The sequence below is a fragment of the Molothrus aeneus genome, chromosome 16, assembly GCF_037042795.1.
Source record: "Molothrus aeneus isolate 106 chromosome 16, BPBGC_Maene_1.0, whole genome shotgun sequence".
NCBI classification, from domain to species: domain Eukaryota; kingdom Metazoa; phylum Chordata; class Aves; order Passeriformes; family Icteridae; genus Molothrus; species Molothrus aeneus.
Genome location: NC_089661.1, coordinates 239,935 through 262,278, shown reverse-complemented (window position 1 = coordinate 262,278; position 22,344 = coordinate 239,935). Strand labels below are relative to the sequence as shown.

General features: G+C 44.4%; 2 protein-coding genes across 3 annotated transcripts in view; one reads left to right on the top strand and one right to left on the bottom strand.

Moving 5' to 3' along the window:
• The window catches only part of IFT140 (intraflagellar transport 140), an 84,633-nt gene extending 68,289 nt beyond the window's left edge, over positions 1-16,344 (bottom strand). The window contains exons 1-6 of one of the 2 annotated variants that reach the window (XM_066561165.1): positions 16,298-16,344; positions 10,965-11,140; positions 9,606-9,827; positions 6,076-6,197; positions 5,267-5,409; positions 1,914-2,089 (exon numbers count right to left, since the gene is read on the bottom strand). In XM_066561165.1, the coding sequence (XP_066417262.1) occupies positions 1,914-2,089; positions 5,267-5,409; positions 6,076-6,197; positions 9,606-9,827; positions 10,965-11,111 (810 nt within the window). In that variant the 5' untranslated portion in view covers positions 11,112-11,140; positions 16,298-16,344. Of the gene's footprint in view, positions 1-1,913; positions 2,090-5,266; positions 5,410-6,075; positions 6,198-9,605; positions 9,828-10,964; positions 11,141-16,297 lie in introns of those variants that run through there. The other variant, XM_066561164.1, reaches the window with a different exon arrangement.
• A 5,849-nt stretch (positions 16,345-22,193) lies between these two features.
• Positions 22,194-22,344, top strand: part of CRAMP1 (cramped chromatin regulator homolog 1) — a 47,226-nt gene continuing 47,075 nt past the window's right edge. The window contains exon 1 of the mRNA XM_066560808.1: positions 22,194-22,228. The gene's annotated coding sequence lies outside the window, so the exon portion shown is untranslated. The remainder of the gene's footprint in view (positions 22,229-22,344) is intronic.

Below are 22,344 nucleotides of genomic sequence, written 5' to 3'. Positions count from 1 at the left end.
TCTTCCTCCTGTTGTGAGGGCCCTGCTTCCTTTTCATCACTCACTACATCAACTGATTTGGTCTTGGATTTCTTCTTCTGAATACAGGCAACTGCTCTTAGCACAGGTTGCTCTTGTGGGTAAGCTGCAGTTTGAATGGCCATAGTGCCTGTTGCTTTGCTTTCCTCCTCCTCCCTCTGAGGGTGCTGCATAAAAACAAGCAGTGTCCAATAAATAGTAGCCATGGTCCAGCACATTCCATAACTTTGCACCTCTCTGGAACTGCCACAGCAATTCTCTTTCAAACACTTTATCAGGGCCCTGTAGTTGTTCAGGGGTGAACTTCCGAACCAGGAGTAGAGTACTCTTTCAAAAGCTGGCCCATTTTCTCCTACATGCCACACCACTAATCAATATCCATCCCAGGACATGTTTCTGGACAACTTCCCTAGAAATCTCTGTCCTAAATCTTAACATGGTGTACACTGGACAGAGGAAACCTATTAGACATATCAATGAGGGCATGCTTCCCAGGTCACTGTGAAACAGATCACTGTGGTGGATACATAGCACATATACGGGAGTATATGCAGGGTTAGGTATCATACCCACATGAACAGACCGAGCAACACTAGAATCAGGGAGCTCTCTACCTAAAACACAAATGCTTAGATCAAAGTTATCTCAATCCTCTTGAGCCTTACCTTGGGCACCAATTAAATGGGGTGGCTTAACACCAGCAAAAAATTAAATGCCAACTAAGCCATGGCCCTTCTCCTGCCCCTTCCGGTAAAGGAGGGAGACATGCAGAGAGTATGGATTGAGATAATTTACTGAAAGCAAAAAGCAATGGAATAAGAAACAGCAATATGAGTTTAAAAAATTATCCAAAACCAGAAGGTGTTTCAGCCACAAAAAATTAGTTTTATGTGGCTGCTGGGACCAAAACCAAAATGGAGGATGCTCCCCAAAGGTTGTGTCCACATGACATCCCCAGGCTCTCACATGCTGTCACAAACAAAGGCAGTTTGGCAAGAGGCTCCCCGCCCCTCCCAGACCAAGACAACAAAAAACAATGGCAAACAGACCCTCCCAAAAACTGGGTCATCCAAGATGGATGCCCTGCTAGGCTCAGTTCCACACAAGTGCCTGCACCACTGCGTCTACCGCTCTGCCATACTGGGGGTTGATCCTACAGGTTGCTGCCACTTCCCTGAAATTCTGCTGCACTCCTTTTGGCCTGGCTTAGCTGGAATGGGCTTGGCTGGACTGGGCTTGGCTGGGCTCCCTTTGGCTGGACTAGGGGCCTTCCCTGTCCCCTGCCCACGGTCTCCCCATTAGTGTTGCCATTCAACATACGTCACTTCTGTGTTCTGCTGCTTTCCTTTCAGCACCATATCCCATAGTGTCTCAGAGAAAACAGAAGAGGGTGGATGGCAGGGCAGAAGACAGAGTCTGCAGGGCTGATGCTGACAACCTCCCCATGAGAGAGAGCAAGGCAGAATGGTGCACACTTAATGGGGTGTGTGTGTTTTCTCCCCGAAAACAGTGATGATATAGGTGGTAAAGAATAACTTAGCTGCATCTACATGGTGCTAAGCACCACCCACCTCTGTAACCAGGACAACTGGAATTTCCAATTTTTCTGTAATTCACTAAGAAACTGAAAGTAAGTGTAAAAGAATTAAGATAGGGTCAAAATGAAAAAAAATATGAAAAAACAGGAAGAAAAGATGAAAACCATCTTTCCAAGTTCAGTACCACATCATTCTATTCCACTTTTAGATAAGCTATTTTTGCTTCCTCATCAACATATTATCTGAGAAACAAATACGAGAGTTGATTCATTTGAGAGCAAAATAGTGATAATCAAAAAACGAAACAAACTTATAAAGAATAAATATTGCAACTTTATCCTGTAGTATGACTCTTACCTTCATGAGCTCTTCTGCTTCTCCCTCAGGAGAAACTGCATGTAAAGACAACTGCAGAGTCTCTGTTATTACAAGTAAAACACCTCTTTCCTCTAGCAACAGGAGCTTTCGGACCAGACTGTCTGTAGACAATACCTGCCTTGTCTTCCCTTTCTCATTCACATAGTGCACAGAACCTGTAGGACAAATAAATCAGGTGCAGATTTTAGTTGACATCTTTTAGCTACAAAAGCCAAAGTTGATGCTCTCTACCTTAATAAAACATTCCTCAAGTGCTGAAAATGTAAAAATAACAAAAATTCTTTCATTTTCTAGTTCCTCTCAGGATAGACAGTACAATAGCTGACCAGAGCAATAAACCAAAGCATATTTTTCCCCATTTAGAAGATCCAAAGAGGAATACTTTAAATAATTTTAAAATGCAAATAAACTTTCTGTATGAATGATAGCGTCTGAAATCTTCAGTCTTAGAGAAAAATCTGTGAAAGAAGAATGGCAGCTAAGAATTGGTTCAATTTACAGCAGAGTTGAGATGGTGGAAAACTGTGGACCTGAAGTTCTTCATTTCTTAGGAAACACTGCACCACACACCAAACTCAGCTTCAATCCATAATTTGACTGGCAAATGGGACAGTGTTTTTCTAAAAACACTGACATCGGTAACTAAGGCACCCATCAACATTTTAAAAGCCATTATAATGTCATTAAGTTGTATTACTCTATAATCATAGCATCACAGAATCATTAAGGTTGGCGCTCTCAGTGCTGGGCCTGTGGCCACTCTATGGCTGATCCAAGTCCTGTCCCACTGCTATATTTTCTCCCTGCAATAAAACCCTGCATAGATATCCCCATCTTCTTAAATCACAGGACATTTTGGTTTTGAAGGGACTTTAAAAATGAATCTCTTTTTAATCCTCTTGTCACGGGCAGGGACACCTCCCACTAGTCCAGGTTGCTCCAAGCCTCATCCAGCCTGGCCTTGAACACTTCCAGGGATCCAGGGGCAGCCACAGCTTCTCTGGGCACCCTGTGCCAGGGCCTCAGCACTCTCACAGGGAACAATTCCTTCCCAATATCCCATCTAACCATGTCCTCTGGGAGTGGGAAGCCGTTCCCTTGTCCTGTCCCTGCAAGCCCTCCAAAGTCCCTCTCCAGCTCTCCCAGAGCCCCATTAGGCACTGCAAGGGGCTCTGAGCTCCCCCTGACGCCTTCTCTTCTCCAGGTGAACACCCCCAGTTCTCCCAGCCTAACTCCAGAGCAGAGGGGCTCCAGTCCATGAAGCATCTCCATGGCCTCCTCCGGACTCATTCCAACAGCTCCATGTCACCCCTGTGTTGATAACCCCAGAGCTGGAGGCAACTCTGCAGGTGGGGTCTCACCTGAGTGGGGCTGAGGTGCAAAATCCCCCCCTCCCCTGCTGCCCATACTGTGGGATCAGCCCAGCACACAGGGTATTTCTGGGTGCCAGCACACACAACTGGGGCATGTCCAGCTCTCACTCACCAGAACCTCCAAGTTCTTCTCAGAACATTTGGGAGTTAGAGCAGATCATTACTAGATTAAAAACTGAGTCCAAAATACATACACTCAAACCAAACCAAGCAATGAAGCTGCTCACAAGGAACAGTCAGACAGTATCATTTGATTGAAATTTGAGAAGTATGACAAGGAGGCTGTCTTGGGGTGACTTTATAATACTATATCCCTTATCATCTGCTTTATGCCCAGACACAGGTTCTGTAACTTTAAGCTAGGTCCGAGAGAAGGGGAGAAGCCGGGGGAATTCTTTCATCAGTTTGTGTTCAAACACAGACTCTCCCCCGGTCTTTCTCAGGAGAGAAGAGAGTTAAATTCTTTTGTAGCTAGCTTTTTTATGTTAGCTGAGTCAAGAAGCTTTTCCTGGGACTGTGGCTTCTTCTGGAACTGTTCAGCTTTGCTCCAGTCCAAAAGACCAGACCATCACCGGGAGTCCCATGCCGCGGCCCAGCGGGGGGAAGCTGCAGGGACACCTGGCTCCGGACCTCGGAGAAGCAGGACTCTAAAATCCACCAGCTTTCTCCACAGCGAGAAGGTTTTCATATCTAACATTATTCATTCTTGTTCCCGTGCCAGCATGCACTCTCTGTGTTAAATAAACAGGTTTTTTCCCCTTTCTCCAAGAAATTCCTTTCGTCTGATGGGAAGAGGCTGTGCCACAAACCGGCCTTTTTTTCAGAGGAGACTCCCTTCTCAGGACGTTTCCTCCTAACTAGTCTCAAACCGAAGCAGAGGCCCAAGCCAAGGACAGCACCTGCAGAACACACAGCCTGTCCCTAGATGGAGCTCTGCACCATCACAACAGCGGCTTTGAAGGTGAGGACGGAATGGGCACAGCTTCCTAAAGCTTCTCTCCTTGTATCTTTATGAAGCACCTTGTGTCCATTTTCCATTTAAATGGTACCTTTCTAGTAAAGAGGCTTGTATTTACACATTAAAAGAAAGTACACTGCAAACCAACCACGCAGCTGGCCCATGCCCCTCCTGCAAGCTGTACTGGTGCTGTACTGGTGTAAACAAGGGGTGTCAATTTTGGTACGACACTGAATCAAATTGTAACGGAGCTGCAGAACCAGCATAACTGAAATGTTTTCAGAACAGTTAACACTTGAATCAACAGGATGACTCGAATCACCTACCAGAAACACCCATTATGCAATTTCTCACACACATTTTGGCTCCAGTTCAGAGAGTGATGGCATCAAAAAAATTTGGGGTGGGAAGAAAGTTAGCTTAGAGCAAACTAGTACCCAGAAGACTAAAAAAGATAGGAAAAGACAGGGAAGAGTAAAAGGCAAGGAAGAGGAAAATACAGAGAAGAAACACTATTAGGCAGCAAACTAAACAAAACATTCTCAGACTTTTTGTTGTTCTGTAAGATTAAAGCATCATTTCAAAGCATGAGAAAAAAGTGAAAAGAAAATTGAGAATTTAAGACATATGTTTTAGCAGAATTTGCCTATTTATAGAAAAAAGAACCCACAACACATGCATTATTTTGAAGCTTTGCACAAAACCTAATTTTATCTACACTTGTGTGTTACAGATTGTTTTCCTCATACTCACTTCTTCGGAACCTGACTAACCCAGTACCTCTGGTGACCTTGCGAACAAGACCATCCTGAAGATAAGATTTCAGCAGTTTTATTCATTTCTTACCAAACATTCTACAACTCCTATAGAATACTCTACCCTATTGGATATATGAATATGAGGGATATACGAATATACCTCAAGACTATCATGCACTGAGCTATTTTGAAGCTCTAAGGAAACAACTTCCCAGCCAAATGGAAAAGTGGTTTTGCTCTTACCATCTGTCAAAGTGATAAAGAAGGAGAGTCCTTCCTGGACTGCTGTTTTCAGAGGCGGTCCTATTCCAGCTTTCTTCCAATTAAACATATCCAAGGCTTTCTCATCACCACTCACAGCTGCTTTTGCCAGCTGTACAAAGTCCCTGAAAAGAGAGATCCTTCATTCCTAATTTTTTTCATAACTGTAGTTTCAGTCTCAACGAATGGATGAGAAGTTAATAAAGCATATTGTATAAAGAGAACAAATATTTCATACACTGATTGAAAAAAGGGCAAACTCAAAAAGATACAAAACAAAATTTCAATATTAGTTTTCATTTGCATTGTTTCACTTTTTTTTTCAAAACACATCACTATCTTTTCAGAGATGTGAAACAGAAAAGCCCAGACAAGGAGAACTCTTATTTTTCACTACAGCTGCTTCCTATTTCTTGCTTGGACAGGAAAGAAATAATAATGTTTAAGAACTGACTTTTAATTTAATCATTTTTGACAATAATATAATGATAATTGTGTTTCCAGCGTGTTTATGGCTTTCCACAATCAGCAATATCGCTAATTAGAAGAACTAAGACAGAAGAGTCAACAGCAACAGACAGACAATGTGGAGAAGAGAAAAAAGACCAGTTACTGCACACAGGACACAGAGCCAGCTATCAGAGTGGAAGAAGAGCTTGGAAATATAGGGCAGTTAGGAAAAGAATGTTTTTATATATATTTTAAAATAGTCCATTTGTGGGTAGGACTTTCTTTCTGTGGAACAAGACAAAGACTTGGTCTATCAGAGCTCTGATGGGGTCAATACTCACTCGCTAGGAGGGGGTGGCCAAAAGACACAGTGCCACAAGCATTTCCCATACTCCTGCTTAACCAGGGCAGGACCCTGCACTCTGCCCCGATGGTCCATTTTCCACAGACACAAGACACCGTGCTAGAAAAAGACAAGTTAATTCATTACCCTTTGCACACAGATGAGAATTCAGACTCAAGCTAATCACTGCACATAAAAACAAATGTTTTATTGACAGAGCAACACTCTTCCTTTTGTTTAGTTGACACATACAATTACGCCCACTTAAAACTAAGCCACAGGGAATCAAAGCTATCTTTAACATTATATTATTTGCTCCCTTAAAATCAAATTATCTAAAAAGAGCTTGTTGGCCCTATCCTTTTTTAGTTAAATCACACTGCCAGAGCAATTACATGGAACAGTCTTAGTTTTCTTCTGCAAGAAGAAAAGTAGCAGATGTAAATATTTGTCTTGATAATGTCCTTTCCACATTCTTTCTTGAAAGTAGTCTGATAGTTATTTTTTAGCAATTGAAATAAAGGATAGCAGAGCATATGCATCCCTCAGTAAGTGTATATAAAACTGATGTAGATGAGATGGGTATATGATTAGACATGTAAAGTCACAGGGTGTAGAAAGACTAAGGGCAGAATTTTTTAATTTCTGGAGCTTTCCTCCTCTTTCAGAGCAGACATTCAAGAGCTTACTTTTAGAAAAATCAAGAACTTACTTTTAGAAAAATAATCTAGTAACTAGAAAAATCATATATGCGAAAGAAAGGAAGTCTGGTTAGCTAATTAACTCAACAGTGGTCAAGTAGAGGTCAAGGCCAGCCCTTGAGCCTGGCACAGGTGCTGACATAACTCACACCCTGCAGTGCCAGCTCAGAAGCAACAAACCCCTGGTGACTAAAAAGAATGGAGACAAATTCCAGCAAATTGACTTAGAGTATAAACTCACAGTTGGAATGCTAAGATGATTATTTATTGTTGTTGTTATGCTAGTGCTTATGAAACCAAATTGCATTTAGGAACCTTCCATGTAAGCACTACATAAAAAAAAAACCCAACAACAATTTTCAATATCAAATTCACTCTCATTTTATTTCATTAAGATAGATAACCATAAAGTGATATTTGAATTCACTCTATTTTTATTTATTGTTTTCAATGAAGTATCATCCTTTTCCTGGAAGTGGTAGCAGTGGTCACTTATTCTTCACAATTCTGACTAGAAGCCACAGAAGATGCAGCTGAGGCCTTCCAAAGTAACATTTCCTTCTGTTTTTCCTAAGATTCAAACTTCTAACTTCTTTTCAACGGTAAGATGGCTATAGTTACACCATCCAAAACTGTTTATTAAATACTATGTGTCTGCAGATTAAAGAATGCCACTCAGCTGTGCAACTGTGACACTGCTGTACTCCTGTCCCAAGAGAATACTTGCAGTTCATAAAATGTTTGCTAGTTACCTCTGAAAATCACAGGATCCTATGAACCAACCTTGTTGGTTCCTCCTCTCACTCTTCCATCAGCTTTATATGCCACCAATTTCCAAGGATCCCAACTAAAATCACCTCCACCATTTATAAGCTGGAGGAAAAGCCTGCAGCTTTCTAAAGCTGCTGCCTTCATTCCACCTCCTTCTAGATATTCCAGCCTGTATCCAGATAACCGACTTGCACAATCTCAATTCTTAGTTAGAAGCACATGAGATTGGAAACAAAAAAGGCTCACAACCTCTCCTAAGTCACACTGGAAAGGATGCAGAACTCATCTGTTTTCAAATGATATTTTTAAAGGACACAGGACATTGACCTTATCATCTATCTAAATGTCCTTTCCAAATGGAGATATTCTCTGATTCCATCCTGTAACTTCCCAATAATTTTTAAAAACATAAAGCTTTAGTTACTTGGTATGAAAGCAATTTGCCTTACAAATAGGCTTTCAGTATAGAAAGCACCTAGATCCTCTGTGTGATCAAAACGTGGAAATCATTCATGTTCTTTTTACTTAAAACAAAACAAAAGCTTCTGATTTTCATAGTATCCTATTCCAACTTTATGAAGTTATTTTCAAATAATTTTCTTGCATTTCAAGATGTACAATGACAGAAATCCTAGTGAAGATAGAATCATAGAATACACTCAGTTGGAAGTGACTCACACAGATGATCAAGCCCAACTCCTGGCCTACACAGACAGCCCAACAATCCCACCCTGTGCCCGAGTGCTTGTCCAAAGGCTCCTGGAGCTCTGGAAGCCTTGCAGCTCTGAGCTTTCCCTGGGGAGCCTTTCCAGTGTCCAACCAGCCTCTAGGTGAAACAGAAACTTAATCAGGATCCAAATATTTCTCTTATTTCTAAAGAATTTCCTCTAATATAAGCAGAACATGATCTTGGCAGCACTCACCTAATGGAAGTTTCCTAAAAATAAACCCTCATGGGAAAAATATTAAAAATAAACGTATAAACTATTGGATAATATGTAAGAAATGAAGTATATCTATGCTGCACCTCAGACCATAGCATAGTAACACTGTTTGAAATCAATTTGAAAAGTATTTTGTTCATAAATGTAAGTTCTGTCTATATCAATGTATTGGCTCATTATGATTAAGGCCTCAGCTACACTGAGATGTGTCCATCTTTTGCCTGGGAAGAACTTTCTCTTTTCTAATAAAGAAGATGATAAATTCTCTTTTTACTCAATTTTGAATTTCTGCATTTCTGTCAAATGCAGCAGCAGAACTTTACAACCAATGAATTAAAATAACTTTTCCTCCCAATAAGAATATTAGGAATCCTAACATATAGGTAAGAGCAGAACTGAAATTCTTGGGCAAGCTCAAGTTTGAATCAGGGAAAATACAGGAAAAAACCACTTTTTTTTTTTCTTCATTGGCTGACTCAGGAACTGGCAATACAGAATCTTCTATGAATACTTAATCCTGAATATTCAATAGCTATTTTCTCAGTTCACTATGTAAAAGGGCAACCAGTTCATCAAGAAATAGAGTGTCACATTTCCCAATACAATCAATTTGACACAATATTAAGGCATTCATAAAACCAGGGAAAGAGAGATTAGCATGGGTTTCCTGTAAGCACTGCTCTGCACTCAGTATGGATGAATATGTTGTAGCTGGAATTTATTTCTCAACAGCTATTCTTGAGTCTGCCCTAAAACTTGTGCATGGACAGGAGCAAAAGAATTCAAATGGTCTGTACCTCAATTACTCCATCCATGAAATAGCCTTAAACTTTCATCAACGGTCAGCACTCACTGAGATCCAACACAATTTTATTCAAAGAAAAATTATAGAATGGCAATTCTTTAATTGTAGAATAATATTGTAGAAAAAAATTAAAACACTATGACTTTATTTTATTCCCTATCAGTTTTAATTTGTACCAAAGGAAAAGAAATTTCCCTCCCACACAAGTCTCCCTTCCCCATGGATCTCCTTTCCATGATCCTTTCCTATTACAGAGCTTCCAAGACTGTATTCCACATCAAACCCATATGGCATTTCAGCTACTCACCCCATCCCCAGACACAAGGCAGGTACCACTCGTACTCCAGCTCAGGACTGTGATTTTGGCGCTGTGATTTGGGGGTACAGTGTGCTGCTCCTTGTCTTGTTTGTTCAGTATCAGAACTCCTCCTGTCTCCCATCCTGATGCCAGAATGGGTCTGGAAGGGTGCCAGGCAAGTAATGTGACCTGAAAGCTTCTCTCAACATGGGAATCAGGCACATGTTCTCCCTGCAAACAAAAACCGGTGTGAGCTCAGTCCAGTGGAAACTCAGCAACCAAACCTTCCAATTCATAGCCCAGTCAATATCAAGCTTTCTCTCCCATATAAAGGATATAAGAAGGCTTCAAGCATATTTCTAAGTAAAAAAAAATTCCAACTATTGAAAAAGAACAAAGCACATCACTAAGGACATAGAATAATCTAATGCTTCAACAGCTCTTAAAGGCAGATCCTCCTTTAGGCATGGTTCACAAGAACATTTCATGCAAATCATTTAACCTCTCTAAGTATTTCTTTTTCCATTTTTTAAACTTGGATAACAATTTTCAGAATACACTTTGAAAAGTACACATTTTATAGGCTATCATATTAAGAGACATGTTTCAGTAAGTCTGCTGCAGACTTAGATACCTTTTAGTGCTACTTCTCTAAAATTATGCAAACCAAAGTCTTACACAAGGCTCTCATGTAAAAGTTAAGAGTATGCAAAAGAAATATCTGTCTACAGGCAGAAAATCAGTTCAGTCTTGAGGTGGTAGAGTGATTTGTTCAGTTTCCATTTCTTAGTATGTTCTATTCACTTAAGAGTTAAAAAGCAGCAGCAGCATGTGTTCATTTACATACAAATCTGAAAATCTCACACTATGAGAAGCAAAAAGCAAATCAGTAATCATCACAAACAAGACTTATAGACTGCAAACATCAAATTTCAAAGGAAAGATCAATTTAATTTATGAGGATCTTTTTAAAAATACATATAATGAGTGGCTGATGAATCTGTCATGTTCCGTACAGCACAGGACACAGACAGTAATTAAAACCCAGAGATATTTCCGGAGGATAAGTAAGCCTGCAAAAACAGAGATTAAAAATGTGAAGTTTTAAATTAGAACAATGATAAAGGTTGCTGAGAGAAGCTGTGTGGCTTCTCACACATCTCACATCTCTGAAAGTGTTCAAGGCCAGGTTGGATGGGGCTTGGAGCAACTTGGTCTATGGAAGGTGTCCCTGCGCACAGCAAGCGGTTGGGACAAGATGATCCTAAAGGTCCCTTTGTGTCAAACCATGACACCCTTCCAATCTAAACCATCCTGCAATTCTGTGACTCTGTATCGAGAGCAAAAGCAAAGTTGTTGATTTTTCACCTGTTCCAGGTAGATATCCACACAGCCCCCACCTGCTGTGCTGATGGAAGCAACTGCCAGGAGTGGATGAAGTGGGTGCCATGCTATATGGGAAGGGGAGGCAACAGAATCAGGAGCATCTGTTCTATGATCCACGTACACAGCCATAAAAACAGGAGCTGTCTCAGACTGCACACCTGTACAAGGAATAAAAACATCTCTATCAGGTTTGCTTATGCAGATAATACATTTACACTACATATATGCTATTTATATTGAATTTATGTACTATATATAATGACATATATACGGCTTAAAACAAGAGGGAAAATAAAACTACAGCATTATCTTGTTGCATATACTACACAGACATGACAACGTCAGAGTGGCATTTAAAAATAAAAGGAGAAACACTGAGTCTCATACTCTGTAGAGTCACAGTGTGCATAAGCCGGTACCAAGTCTCTCACCAGTGGCTTGTGCTGGCCTACTTCAAAGGACTCTGAAATAACTCAGTATTTACCAGAAAGCTACTTCCAGCAGCTTCATATCCAAAGATATTAATTAATCTACAAACTGAACTCTTTTATGTTAAGTCTCATGTCTCGGCTTTCAAAGTAAGTTTCAACAGTTGTCACCACTTTGGAGCTTGTACTGTTGAAATCACACTATCTGCTATTTATATTGGAACCGTTACTGACATTTGAATGAAAAAAGTAAGTGCTGATGTTGCACAGTAAAGAACATGAGAACAAAACCCTTTTCAGTGTTGTGGGTCAGAAATCAAGGGCAGCAGTAATAATTTGTAATAATTTATGCACAGAAATGGTCTTTGGATTTGTGTCATGGGATCCAGTCAGCTCAGTTTCAAAACAAAAACAGCTGGAGCGAAACACCTCAAATTCCTAGCAAATAATCAGTGAGTCATAGAGTTCAGTGGGTCAACTGGCCCAGCCTCCCTGCACAAGCAACATCTTCCCAGAGCACATGGCATAGGACTGTGTCCAGACAATTCTGGATATCCCCAATTTCACATCCTCTCTGCGGCAGCCTATTCAGTGCTTAATCACCCACACAGTAAAGATATTTAGAGGAAACTTCCCATGTTCCAGTTTCTGCCCATTGCCTCTAGTGCCATTGCTGAGCCCCATGGAGCACAGCCTGGTCCATTCTCCTGGGCTTTTCCTGCAGACACTGACAGACAGGGATGAGGTCCCCTCTCAGCTGTCTCTTCTCAAGGCTCAACAGGCCCAGCTCCCAGAACTGGACACAGTGCTCCAGATGTGCTTCACCAGGGCTGAACAGAGGGGCAGGATCCCCTCCCCAGCCCACTAATAATGCCTTTCCTCACCCACCCCAGCATCCACCATCGTGGCCCCAGGGCACACAGCTGGTCAAGGACAGCTGGTGACCCCAGGTCCTTCTCCACAGGGATGCTGCCTAGCAGGGCAGTCACCAACCTGGACTGGTCCATGGGATTACTCCTCCCCAGGTACAGAACCCTGCCAAGACCCAGTGAAAAACAAAACAAGATCCCCAAGAAAACAACACCAACAAACATACACACAAAAAAGCCCCCAAACATGAAACATTTAAAAGACTTCTGTGACATTTAAGGGGAAGAGTTGTTTTCTTCTGCACAGGTAAACCATGAATTCAGAATTCACAGGCACACACACGCAGAGCAGTGAGCCACCAGCCTAAGCCACCAGCATGTAAAATGGGCATCAACAGACTCTTAAGGTCTCTTTTCTTTAAATCTTCTGTCAGTGCCTCAAATAACTAATTTGCTGGGCACTTAATTTAGAAAGGTGGGCAACTCTGTTCAGTAAATTGGGAGTTCTGTATCTTGCCTCTGACACATCAACTACTGGATATGAGAGCAGACAAGAGCAGTCACCCTAAGGACAAACCATTTCATCTTCCAACAAGATCCACTCACTTTTATCTGTACAATCCTTCAAAATCCTCAGCATTCCCAAAGTGGCATTGCATGGTCCAGTTTTATCACCACTCAAAAAAAAAAAAAAACAACCAACAAACCATTCAAATAAAATTTAGAGTGTTTTTCATCTTGATTTCATGTATTTTAAAAGTTTTCTTACATCTCCAGTACTGTTCCAGAATTCTGTGCCCATGCTACTACTCCTTATTTTATCTGTTTCATTTTCCTCTAAGAGAGGAAGGATTTAGTCCATATTTGACTATAAGCTTTAGATAGGCTCAAAATTTGAAATAATAAAGAATTTCACTTCAGATTGAAACAAAAATATAAGATGCCTAAATGAAAACAAATCTACATTTCATATAAAATAACAGTTTCATCAAGCCATACAGCTGTAATATCTTCTCTATAGACACCATTTTCTACTTTTAGTTGTTCCTTGCATCTGTAGTTATTAATATTACTTATTATTATTCAGATATTTCAGTCCCCTTCAATGACAGAAATAAGTTTATCAAGCTTCCAAATTGCATCTCTTGTTCAATTCATTAATTTAACTTTTGGAATAAATAGACAGCAAGAAAAAAATTTCAACCAAAACTGTGTAAATTTAAAATGGCAGACTGGCACTTACTAAAACAAGACTCAGTGATACTGTTGGGTAAATTATGGACAACCCCAAATATAAAATACTCTTCACCATCACAGTAACTACACAGAGTTGTGCAGCAGACTGCTACATACAAATAAATAAATGGCTTACATAAGTGGATTACTCAGTGGTGTAAAAATAATTGAACCAATATTCATTTTCTTGCTGTGATCTTGGGAATTCATTACTCACATGATTACTGCTAGCTCATGCATTTAAACTGTAGCATTGACAGCTGCCTCTTCAAAAAAGTCTTCAAAAAAGAAAAAGAAAACCAAGTAACACCACCTCTACAAACTATCCGGCATGTTCTATTTTTCCAAGGTTTCAAAAAAAAAAAAATTTCTGAAAAAGTTAACCATATTGTATTTTAGAATAGAACATGACCAAGCCCCCACACTTGATCTCAAAGATCAAATTGCAAACATCTGACAGACACTTTTGAAACAGCCCACAGGCAATTCTTAAAAATGGTTAGACCTTATGGAATCTCAGCATGGTTTGGAAGGGACCTTAAGCTCATCCAGTTCCAACCCCTGCCATGGGCCGAGACTCCTCACACTATCCCAGGTTGCTCCAAACCCTGTCCAACCCAGCCTTGGACACTTCAGGGATCTGGGGGCAGCCACAGCTTCTCTGGGCAACCTGTGCCAGGACCTCAGCACCCTCACAATAAAACTTTTCTTCTCACAATAAAACTTCTTCTGCCAGTTTAAACCAGTAGTCCTTCATCCTGTCAGTATACACCCTGGTAAGAAGTCTGTATCCATCTTTCTTACAAGATCCCATAAAGTTCTTTTTAAGACAACTTCCTTGTCCAGCCATCCAGAAGCCACCCTGACAATCACTCTTGCACCACCTGAGCAGGGACCAAGGCCCCCTGTGCAGCTACACCCACCTCCACAGTCAAACCAGCTTTCCTTACCAGCTCAACCATGGGTTTCCCATAGCAGTCTCAGATGTCTGGATCATTAAAATAATTTCATTTTGGTGCAATAACAAAATTACAGCTCAAGCTGGTATCTCCAAGGAGGAATGTCAAACAAAGGAACCCCTGGGCTTTCACACCCTCTCAGTTTAAGGGCAGGGAAAGTCTGGGGGTTGTCAGCTGCTGCTGAGTGCCTCCGAGTGTCCCTCACCTGGCTGGGCCACAGGTCCCCATGCCCTGTGTTATGCAGAGTCAGCAGTTCACAGCCTCTTGCTCTGGCCACCCAAAGCTCAACCTGCGGCTTGCACTGCAACTGCACCCTGCAGACGACATTACACTACACTACAGACAACATTAATGACTGCAAATGACAGCAGCGAGCCAGAACACCCTGAGCTACCGACAGTGGCACTGAATGGATTCCTAAAATACTAGAAGGCCACAGTGAGGCGTTCACAGACCCTTCTCTTCTCCAGGCTAAATACCCACAGCTCTCCAGCCTGTCTCCAGAGAAGAGGGGCTCCAGACTCTGGAGCATCTCCTTGGACTCTGGATCTCTGGACTCTGTCCACCAGCTCCATGTCCTTCCTACACTGGAGCTCCAGAGCTGGAGGTACGTCTGAAGGTCTCACCTGAGCAGGGCAGAGGAGCAGATTTCCCCCGTTCCCTGCTGCCCACGCTGTGGCGATGAGCCCAGGACATGGGGGTATCTGGGCTGCCAGTGTGCATTGCCAGGTCATTTCGAGTCTTTTACCCACCAGTACCCCAAGTCCTTCTCCTCAGGGCTGCTCTCAATCTGTTCATCCTTCAGACTATACTGGTAATGGAGATTGCCCCAAGCCAGTGCAGAACTTTGCACATGGCCTTGTTGAACTTCATGAGGTTCACAGAGATAAACACCACAGACAACATTAACGACTGCAAATGACAGCAGCGAGCCAGAACACCCGCACATATTTCACAAAATAATATCAACAGGAAAAAAATATATGCTATTCTGTCTTTGGGGACAATGCTTAAAAAGCTGCTTTTATGTTCTGTCACAGTGTTATCAGCACATTTAATCGAGGCTGATAGCAACTTGGTTTGCTGTACCTGTGGAGCTGTGGACTCATTGGCCCCCAGTCACCACACAAATGGTGAAAGGGGTCTCTGTCCGAGTTGCCTTAACAAGACTCTCTGGCAAGGCTCCCAAAGCAAAGGTCTTTCCTTTAACCTCTATCTATGAGAAATGCTGGTTTTAAAATTTGAAATTGTTTAAAAGAGCCAGCCCCAGGAAAAAAAGATAATACAAAACTGCTCTGTGCTACAAAAAGATGGTTAATGACTACGTACAATCTTCTCTAACTAGTAAAACAGATGAAGCAAAAACCCGGTTGAATCCTGCACCCGCACAGAGGCAGAAGGGGTGGGGAGCCTGTGCCAGGCAGAGCCCAGGCTGCTGCTGCCGTGGGCAGTTCCTGGAGTGGACCGAACCCTGCGCGCGTCCCCCGTCCGGGCCATGATCGCCACTCGCCGGCACAGAACAAGGGGCTCCACAAACTCCACGGCTCCGAGAAGACAAACACGCGGGCCACGCCATCACATTCTCGCTCGTGGGTGGATTCGGCCGCCCCCGCCGCCAGCAGCTCAAGCGCCCCTTACCTCCGGCTGACCGCGATCAACCCCTCTGTCGAGGGCCGGGCCCAGATACAACCATGAAGAGCCGGCCGACACGCCGCGGGCAGAGCCCGCCGCCCGCTCTCCCCCGCCCGTGAGCAGCGCCCGCCGCCCGCTCTCCCCCGCCCGTGAGCAGCGCCCGCCGCCCTCTCTCCCGCCCCCGTGCTCACCGCCCGCGCCGCAGGCCGCACTCGCTCCGCGATGCTTTGCGTTACCCCGACAACGGGGCGAGTCGGGAGCGGAAACAGCCGAGTGGAGCCGAGGAGTGACGGAAGCGGCCGAAGCCATCCGGCGGCACACGAAGAGTGGCGGAAAGTGACGAGCACAGCGGGTTTGGCGGCGATCCCGCTGCGCTGTCCCCGACGGTCTCAGAGGCGTCTTCAGGGTTTGGTGGCTTGGCCTGTGAGGAGTATTTTCTACCGCAGGTGATGGACTGTGCCGCCGTCCCGAGAATCGAGATCCTTCCCCAAACCCTCCCGATCCCCAACGCTATCAAGCACCTGCTGTGACGGAGTGTGACCCAGCTGAACCTCCGTGATATAGAAATGCATATCGTAACCATGTTTAAGTGTACCGCCCGGAGCTCAGCGGCTCTTTCAGAGTTTTGGGGGGAAAAGCTTTTAACTTAACGACTATGTCTTTCAAGTAACATCTAAATGAAGACGGCCCGTAAAGCCCTCCTACCACCCTAAACCCCTTCAGCACGCCACCTACAACCCATGTCAGGTACAGCCCAGCTCCATTCCCAGTTCTCGCCCCAATTGGGCCTGCAGCCAGCCCTAAGAGCCAGGCTTGCCTAACACCTCAAAAGGGTTGAAAAAATTCAAGCCCAAATCCTCACAGCACTGTCCTACCCATAGTCATTTGTAATTCCTCTCAAGTCACAACACTTCTATGCAAGCTGATGAAAAGCAGCCACACCTGGTACAGCTACAACAAGCAGCTCCTGTATATTTCGAGGTTGACTGGCCATGTGTAATGTGTCATTTATGTGGTGTTTATAAGTTTCCTTTCCCAAATACGCAGGGACTCTTGTGAAAGAAAAAAAAAAAAACCCACAAAAACAACAACACAAAAAAAACCAACAAAAAATCCAAACAAAACCAAAAAACACCCACAAAATAAACAAACAAAAAAACCCCCTCTGATTTGGTAGCAAGTAGAAAAAAAGCACACAGTGAGAGACAGACAGTACATTGAAACACACTGTATATCTGTAGAATTATGGGCAGCATTCAGGTAGAGAGGCAAAACACTGGCTTTAGACCTTGTTACAAGTCAGCAACTCCTATAGACCAGAGCAGCAGACCTGACAAAGTCCTGTTTCCCAGAGTTTTTTATCTTCTCCCTCTACAAGGCATCAGCTCTAACAGTCATTTATGGCATCTCTTCGTGGTGGATTCCTTGAACATGCAATAGCCCAGTTGGCTCACTCAGGTGCCACTCCCCGAGTCAGAAATTCATCCCTTGCCTCTGCCCAGCCAATTGTTCTCACTGTAGCCTTGAGTTCATCAGACTAGAAGTTGAGGATTTGAGAAGACCATGTGCAGATGCCTTGTTTTCTTAGACAACCAAGCTGTCGTGGAAACTACTGCAACTACATGATACATTCAAGTCAGAAACATACAGCCAGCTGAAACCTCAAAAAATCATCTAGTCTATCATCCCTTTCTGGGCTGGAATAAAAATAGTCTAAACAACCCACTTGAGTCTCTGCTCAAGTGAACACTTTACAGCTCTCAGAATTGGCTGGTTTCAATGTTGCACAATATTTTTCCCAATAACTAAATTACATATTCCTACTGGTGCAGGCTTAGCTGGGAATGAAGTTTTCCTGCCCTTCAATATTTGACAGAGAAGCCCTGTTTCTGTGATAAATAGACAAGTGAATGTGGACTCCTAGGATCTTAACATCTTCCCTTCTACTCATAAAGTCACATAACCACAGAATGGTTTGGGTTGAAAGGGGCTTTAAAAATCATTTAGTTCCATGTCCCTGGTATCATAAAAGACAGCTCCAAATCCCTTAAGTCCCAGGACTGGCTGCAGTAGTGCAGTTGCTCACAGCCCATTTCCTCCCTTCCCCTAAGGGCTTGACCTCACACACCAAGAAGAAAACAAAGTTGCATGACTAGGTACTTCCTTATTCTGTAAGCAATACGGGATTAACAATAGCAGTCTGTCCTTCCATTTAAATTCTCTTACATGCACGGGAAAGAACTGCTTTAGCAACGCAAAGATCATCCATTATTGTCTGCCAGAATAAACAATTTCAGAGCCTTTTAAGAAGAAATAAATTATTAATGAAATCTGCTAGTTTCTAAGTAATCTAAAAGGAAAATATAGAACATTCACTATATTGGTGACTTTTACACCTAGGACCTTTGGAAAAAGTACTTCCATGTTATAATTTGCAATGATCATGCACATTAGATTCAAAATTTAAAAAATTAACAAATGTAAAGTATTAACTTTGTCCTTCTGCTGAACAGTTCTGCATTGCTTGCTCTATTTTCTAGTAAAAATGCAATTTGTTATTCATACTTTAAAATACACAGGATGCAGGACAAATCCAAGTTAATGTTCTTGCCTGGCCTAGAAAACCATGACAACAAACACTGGAAGATTATTTGTATTTTGTAGCTGTGCAGGTCTGTAAAACCAGAATAGCGAGGAAGGGCCATGATCAAAACCGAACAAATGGAAGCTCAAGTGTCTTTTGGCATCTCACCCTACCCCCTGCCTCTCAGCTCTTGTCCAACTCCTTTCCAGTCAGCTTTTCTCTCACAAACATTTAGACACAAGAGCAATTTCACCCCTTAACAGTCCACTGGAGGCAATGAGGCTATTCAAGCAGGGAAAGTTATTTACATACAGAGAATGGAAACCTCCGTCTGGAGAGCTGAACATAACTGCACATCTCTCTGCAAAGCACTATGGAAATACATGGTGGTGGAGATGCAGAATCCATTTCCTAACAGCATTGTTGAATTTGGTTATGGCCAAGGAGGAAAAACTATATGATCTTGTGCAAGATTATAACAAAGTTGGAAAATATTTTATTTTAAAAAACCCCAAACAATTAAGATGTAGATTTAAACGCAAAGCTCGGCACTGGAGACAAACCTTTTTTAACAAATTCCATTTAGAGCAGTCCACTTGGTTACTCACAAAAACACTTTACAGCATATTTACAGGTGGTAACACAGTGCTCAAGACATATTACATTTCTACCATCATAGATAATTACTTGCAACATACTCCAAGGGAGCCCAATTTTCCAGAATTTGGACACCACCATGAGGTTTAACTACTTATGACTTTATTTCTAAGCTTACAAAGATTTTCCTTGGAAGAGGACTAAGGCACCCTTTCCTGCTATGAAAATTATAAAGATTCAAAAAAGAGAATGATCTAATGTTCTTTCCACAAACACGTTATTAAGGGAAAAGTATCTGATGCAGTATCAGTAACTCAGGTCAAGCGAAGGGCCTGGGGGGGGGGGGGGAGGAGGGAGCGCCTGTTCCCAAATGCAGCCCACGAACGTCCCAGTTGCCCTAGGGAGAGCGGCCCCACGGCTTTCGGCTTTCCTGGGGGTCCCGACGAAGGGAACGAGTCAACGGTACCGCCGGCGGAGCCGGTGTCACCGGGCAGCGAGCCCCAGTTCCGCCTGCCTGCGGAGAGCCCCGGGCGCAGCGCAGCGGAGCAGCGCGGAGCTGCAGCGCAGCCGCCCGGCGGCCGCAAGCACTGCGTCGCACAGAAACCGCTCCCCGAGCAATGGAATCCTGGGCCCGGTCCAAAGAGCTCAGCTAGATGGCTCTCCATTGGCTTTTCTTTCAGCCAATCAACAGCCAGATCTAGCGATTCAATCCACCCCTAGCCGACACGCGCCGCCGCCTCTTCCTCCGCGCGGAGCTTTCGTCACGCGCCCCGCGCCGCGCTTTGTTTGGCTCGCGCTGGGGCCGTAGCCCCGCCCCCGCCTCGCTCCCGCTCGCCCCCGACCAATGGGGCGCGTTGCTTGGGGGGCGGGGAGCGCCGGCGCTCTCAGCTGGGCCCGCGCGCCGCGGCCCCGCCCCCGGCCCGGGCAAGGTGAGGAGGAACCGGAACCGCCACAGCCCCAGCCCGGCCCGAGCCTGGCGGCGCTGTGACCGCGGCTGGGTTTCGGAGTAGCCCGGGGAAGAGGTCGGCCTCACTGCCACGAACGGGGCTGCCGCCGCCAGCAAAACTGGGAGGGCCGCTGGGCTCCGCGCCGGCCGCCTCTGGAGCTGGCGGGTGTGGGCGCAGTTCGGAGCTGCCTGGAGCTGTGGGTGCCGGAGTAGCCGAGGCAGCCGCCGGCGGAGGAGCCGGAGCGCGGAGGCTGCGTGTCGGCATTGATGCGGCAGGTGAGGCAGGGGCGGGGGATATGGAGCCTGCGGGGCGGGACGCACCCGGCCCTCGGGAGACTGGCCCGGCCCTGCTTGGCCCCTCCGAGCCGGCCGCGCTTGCGGAACGCATCTCTGCGGCTCTTACGGGAGGCAGCGGAGGGACGGCCACGGGGGTGTAGACGACTAAAGCAGCTAGGCTGAAGAAGTTTTCAGTTTAGGAGAAAAAGGGAAAGGAGGAAGAAGGTGAAAACGAAAGGACAAAGCAGCTATAACGGGGAAACTGCGCGGCTTAGGCAGAATGCTGGAAGGAGCCAGCAGTTGAAAAGTGGGGCAGATCCTGGGGTGTGCTACTCGGGTCCTGTAAGGAGCTGTCCCCAAGGAGTGTGTCTTCGTTTCCCCCCTGCTAATTGTTGGGGGAGGCCAGTGGGTGGGTGCATCGTTTAATTTGCAGTAATAAAACCAAGTTGGAAATTACTTAAGCCTTGCTTATGCAAAGTTTTTGAGCACACGCTGTCAGAATTAGAATATTTCTGTCCTCAAAATAACTAGAAACTGTAAGTTTTGGTGAGTGAAGAACCAGTCTGTAACTAAGGACCTGTCGGGTGACTAAATAACCAAATTTCAGTGTGAGCTTAGATCCACAGTTCAGAACAGTTTATTGGCCGTTTTCAAGGAGCAAAACATTGCCCAACACAGTTCTGGATGGATTCAGTATTTTAGCTGAAAATTAGACGGAAAAAATATAATTTTAATAGTAGGAATACAACTCTTAAGCAGTAACTTGAGGAATTTGTATGACATATCATGTTGATGCATTTTCGTTAATTTGAACCTTGTTATCCTGGTGTCACCCTTATCTGTAGTGATTCCAGTGTTTGTCATATTAAGAATTTCCACTGCTTGTTGGATATCTTTTCTTGTTTGTTATCTTTTAGAGGGAAATTGGATGGTGGCTCCTGCCATAGTGTCAAGGCAGCTGCATCCCAAGTGCTCCTTGGTTCTAACTGGTTCTTTCTTGGAAGTTGACTTCTTTTAGATATGCTGTCAGTAATATTTTTACACTCTTTAGGAAAAACTAAGTTTTAACAGATAATGTGATTTAATGCCTTAAGCTTGTGTCCATATCTGACATTTTGTTCCAAGTATTTGAAAAAAGCCTTCAGAATTGAGAGGATTTGTGAAGTCAGCACAGGAAGTAGTCATCCCAGCAACTGGTCCCAGTGTCAGGTCTGCCAGTTGACAGATGCCTTTGGAAGCCCAGGGATGCTCCCTTGGCACAAGGGTTCAGGGCTGCCCTGCTTGGCCAGGGTCTGTGCATGGGCAGGAGCAATGAGGCAAGGGTGAGACAACCGAGGCAACCGCTATAGGTGCATCTGAAGTTTATTGACTTCCAAATTGAAAAAAAAAAAATTTAAAAAGGGGGGAAAAATGGGGTGGTATTAATTCTCTCCCAGCAGAGGCGGCAGGCAGGGGTGCTGGCCTGGGGAGCCAGTCCCTGCCCGTTCCCGGTGACAGAACAGACCCGGCCCACGGTGCTGCCGTCGGCGGGGGCGGCGGGGTCGGGGCTGCCCGGCGGAAAGGAGCGCGGGGAGGTGCGGGGTGGGGGCGGAGGGGAGCGGGAACCTCGGGAGCCTCGGCCAGTCCCAGCCCCAGACACACACACAGAGGAGGAGAAGCCGCCGCCGCATCCAGGAGCATGGATCCCCCCCCCGCGGCGGGCCGGGCTGCGGCTCCGCGGTGAGGAGAGAGGAGAGCCCTGGGCCCGGGAGCCGCGGAGGGGTGGGATAGGATGGGATAGGATGGGATGGGATGGGGGAGCAGCGCTCCCCGCTCTGTTCTGCTCCGCCGGCCCA